Source organism: Anomaloglossus baeobatrachus, chromosome 2 (genome assembly GCF_048569485.1).
Source record: "Anomaloglossus baeobatrachus isolate aAnoBae1 chromosome 2, aAnoBae1.hap1, whole genome shotgun sequence".
Lineage (NCBI taxonomy): Eukaryota > Metazoa > Chordata > Amphibia > Anura > Aromobatidae > Anomaloglossus > Anomaloglossus baeobatrachus.
The window spans coordinates 8,951,367-8,955,666 of NC_134354.1; the positions used below are offsets into that span (position 1 = coordinate 8,951,367).

The 4,300-nt window shown below is 41.0% G+C and overlaps 1 protein-coding gene across 1 annotated transcript in view; it reads right to left on the reverse strand.

Annotated features, from left to right (window-relative positions):
* Positions 1-309: 309 nt before the first annotated feature.
* The window catches only part of HGD (homogentisate 1,2-dioxygenase), a 38,176-nt gene continuing 34,185 nt past the window's right edge, over positions 310-4,300 (reverse strand). Inside the window, exons 7-14 of the mRNA XM_075332784.1 lie at positions 2,994-3,028; positions 2,751-2,830; positions 2,549-2,648; positions 2,326-2,450; positions 1,232-1,336; positions 1,026-1,152; positions 774-955; positions 310-587 (exon numbers count right to left, since the gene is read on the reverse strand). Of these exons, the coding sequence (XP_075188899.1) occupies positions 447-587; positions 774-955; positions 1,026-1,152; positions 1,232-1,336; positions 2,326-2,450; positions 2,549-2,648; positions 2,751-2,830; positions 2,994-3,028 (895 nt within the window). The 3' untranslated portion in view covers positions 310-446. The remainder of the gene's footprint in view (positions 588-773; positions 956-1,025; positions 1,153-1,231; positions 1,337-2,325; positions 2,451-2,548; positions 2,649-2,750; positions 2,831-2,993; positions 3,029-4,300) is intronic.

A 4,300-nucleotide genomic window follows, 5' to 3' on the forward strand; every position in this document is an offset into this window, starting at 1 on the left:
GATAAGACACAATGTAACAGCAGAAGAGTGACTGCAGCTCTGTAGGTGATTGGAGGATAAGACATGATGTAACAGCAGAATAGTGACTGCAGCTCTGCAGGAGATTGGCGTACAGATGTGATATAGCAGCAGAATAGGGAGTGCAGCTTTGGAGGTGTAAGCAGAATAGTGACTGCAGCTCTGGAGGTGTAAGCAGAATAGTGACTGCAGCTCTGGAGGTGTAAGCAGAATAGTGACTGCAGCTCTGGTGACTGCTGTTGAAGCCGTGTTATACTGATGAATTCAGCAATGAATTTGAGTACAATGTCAGATTTATTATATTTTGTGACCCCCTCCCCATTTATTTAGATCACACAGGAGATAAGAGATGGTCATGATGTCATATGTAATAGTATACAATCTATGGATAATAGCAGGCTGCATTCAGGAGCGCTGCTCTGCAGGGCTCAGTTCTTGGTCCGCTGTGTGGGGGTGAAGTGACTGCGCAGCGTCTCCCAGCAGCGGTAATATTCTTTATCCAGGCGACAGCAGGTCTCTAGCCCCCACCGGGTCACCGCCATGCTGAGGGAAGACTCGAACATGAAGGCCTGAAACAGACAGAAACACGTCTAGAATATCCTGCAGAACGATGACATCACGGGAGAGGTGAGGTCACAGCTGTGATGTCACTGCAGCAGCTGGGTTTATCCGAGGATTATCTACACTGATACATTGCTACAAATTCCATGAAGTATAAGAAATTTGACTTAACAAGGGGTGATCTTCCCATGTACCATTGTTCCTTCAGCCACTCGCTCCGGTCCTAGTTTGGCCTCGCTCGCCTTCTCAAAGCAGTCAGTGTCCGGCCCATGAGGGGTCATAGCGCTGTGCAGGCTGCCTCCCCCGGGCTGGAACCCCTCCTCTTTGGCTTCATAGTGACCCTTGATAAGACCCATGAACTCACTCATGCAGTTCCCTAACAGAGGAGAGACATTGCATTAGGCCAGATGCATTGCAGGTACCTGGCCAGAGTGACGGTTACGTACTGTGGTAATAGGGGGGGCGGAAGGTGTGGTCAGCCACCCCCCAGCGTGGAGGAAAAATGACGAAATCTGCAATAGCAACCCCAGGTCTGAGGGATTTAGCAGTCAGCACTGTGAAGATGGATGGGTCCTGGACACACAGGATGAGTATCAATATAAATATATACCAGACGCAGATCCAATAAATATAGCGTAACACCCAAACTCACCGCGTGGTCAAATCCAACAGAGTTAATGACCATGAAATTGTCCAGATTGTACTTATAGGGGGCATAGTTCCCGAACCAAGCAACTACATTGAATGGTGAAAAGGTCTGCAAGAAGGAAAGACATTATGTCATTAGATGCAATGTGAATGCAGGAGTTCTTATCACAATTAAGTAATAAAATAACAATGTAAGCATATAAGCATACAAGACCCAATATAAAGTATAAGGAGAAAACAAAATAAGTATTAAAGAGAGTTGTGACTAATTGTAGGGGTTGCGTTGGTGCCCACTGCGGTACCTGAATTACAAGAAATGGTAAAACATTTAAGAAATATAGAATAAAAAATAGGTTCCTTTTGAAATTATTTGATATTACATATCCTAAATAAAATGTTGTTATGTCCTTACTACGGTTTATTGGGTTGGTTGGGAAAAATGTATCTATCACAGTACCAGAAAAATAATAAATGGCAAATATGTTTAAGGGTGATATAGTACAGAAATGGTTTCCCTGTTGTGTACACTCAGTTATTGCAATACTTTTTTATGGTACCTGATTAAATAGAATTTATTTTTAGAGTATTTTTAATAAATAATCATGATTTTTGTTTTGAGTAGAGTCAATGATACGTCACAGATTAGTTGAGGTTGTTATTGGAACCATCACAGTATTTGTTCATTTATATTGTGCAGTATCATAAAATAATTTGTTTCTTTTGGAAAATTAGCTGTATGTGGTTCTTTCTAAAAGCCATTGAGTAGCATTGTCCAACAGATTAGGGGTTATTGTCGTACCCATGATGGCACCAGAATAGTAATAGATATTGCATGGAAATATAATAGATGGTTTCCCTAAGCAAATGAGTTGTAAATATTGAGTCTTTGCCGTGGTCCAAATGGTATGTTCACCCTATAGATTTGTTGGGGTTGTTGCCGTACCCATGGTTGTACCTACTTAAAAAAATTGATACTTTGGTAAAATTTGTGTTGAATTAAATCAAAATTGTGAAAAATTAAAAAAAAAATCTAATGTATTTACATAGAGCTTAATGCTGGCCTTTAAGACCCAATCAGAGAAATACAAACTGAATGACCTGCTGTGCAGAGAAGAGCTTGCCCTGGTACTTGCTGATCACCGTGTAGCCACCAGCTACTGTCCTGTCTTCATACCAGGCCACAGGGGTCAAAAAATCCCGGGGATTGGCCAGACCATTGGCCCCTACAATAAAATCCCATCATTTTAGTCATCATAAGTAATAGTTTTTTTGTCCTGATAGTCTAGGTCCTTGTATCTATACATCACTCCCAGGCTCTTACCTATTGGTCCCAGGTCAGGGAGCTCAAAGTGGACCCCGAACACCTCTAAGATGTAACCTCTGGAGTCACCAAAGACCTCAATGCTGAACCTCATCCCTTGCTGCCAAATAAAGATCCATGTAAGAGACATACAGTATTATAACCACTATATTATATATATATATATATATTACTGCTGTAGACTCATGGGATTTCATATCACCTGAATAACACAAATCTCATTGGGCTCCACCAATATCTTCCCAAATTCAGTGAGAATTAGAAGTTTTCCTTGTTGTGGAACTGTGGGAAGAAAACAGAACATCACAGGAGACTGGTGACGGCTCATCTGCAGTTCTCATCATGGGCACTAGGTGGCAGCAGACAACGTTTCTGCAACTTTCTGCAAAATGTTTAGTAAAAAATAAAAATAAAAATGGGACAAAACAGAGAAATCTGCACTCACCGATAAGAAAATCCCCATCAGAGTTATACAAGCACCTGGGGAAAGAAGTGATGAATCACATATCACGTAGACAGAGGGGACAACCCCAACCCAAAGTGTTCAAAGAACCCCCCAAGAAAAAAAAAAAAGAATAAACTGAAAAGTGTGAACCCGGCTTTATGTGAGAATACGTCACTGTGCAGAATCCTCAGCAGTGAGTATATAGCAGACACTGTGTGCACACATATACTAATAATATATACAACGTGTACAGGATTCTCAGCAGTGAGTATATAGCAGACACTGTGTGCACATATACAGTAATAATATATACGTGTACAGGATTCTCAGCAGTGCGTATTTATCAGAAACTGTGCACATATATAGTAATAATATATACAACGTGTACAGGATTCTCAGCAGTGAGTATATAGCAGACACTGTGTGAACATATACAGTAATATATACAGCGTGTACAGGATTCTCAGCAGTAAGTATATAGCAGACACTGTGTGAACATATACAGTAATAATATATACAGCGTGTACAGGATTCTCAGCAGTGAGTATATAGCAGACACTGTGTGCACATATACAGTAATATATACAGCGTGTACAGGATTCTCAGCAGTGAGTATATAGCAGACACTGTGTGCACATATACAGTAATAATATATACAGCGTGTACAGGATTCTCAGCAGTAAGTATATAGCAGACACTGTGTGCACATATACAGTAATAATATATACAGCGTGTACAAGATTCTCAGCAGTGAGTATATAGCAGACACTGTGTGCACATATACAGTAATATATACAGCGTGTACAGGATTCTCAGCAGTGAGTATATACCAGACACTGTGTGCACATATATAGTAATAATATATACAGCGTGTACAAGATTCTCAGCAGTGAGTATATAGCAGACACTGTGTGCACATATACAGTAATATGTACAGCATGTACAGGATTCGCCTGGGTTAATAACAAAATAGAATGTATTAACAAAAATGTATTGTGCACACAAAAACCACAAAACAGATAGATAGAAATGTAATTATTAAAAGGCAAAAACATGGTGGCTCAGTGGTTAGCACTGCAGTCTTGCAGCGCTGGGGTCCTGGGTTCGAATCCCACCAAGGACACCACCTGCGAGGAGTTTGTAGGTTCTCCCCGTGTTTGCGTGGGTTTCCTCCGGGTTCTCCGGTTTCCTCCCACACTCCAAAGATATACAGACAGGGACTCTAGATTGTGAGCCCCAATGGGGACAGTGTTCCTGATGTATGTGAAGCGCTGCGGAATATGTTAGCGCTATATAAAAATAAAGAT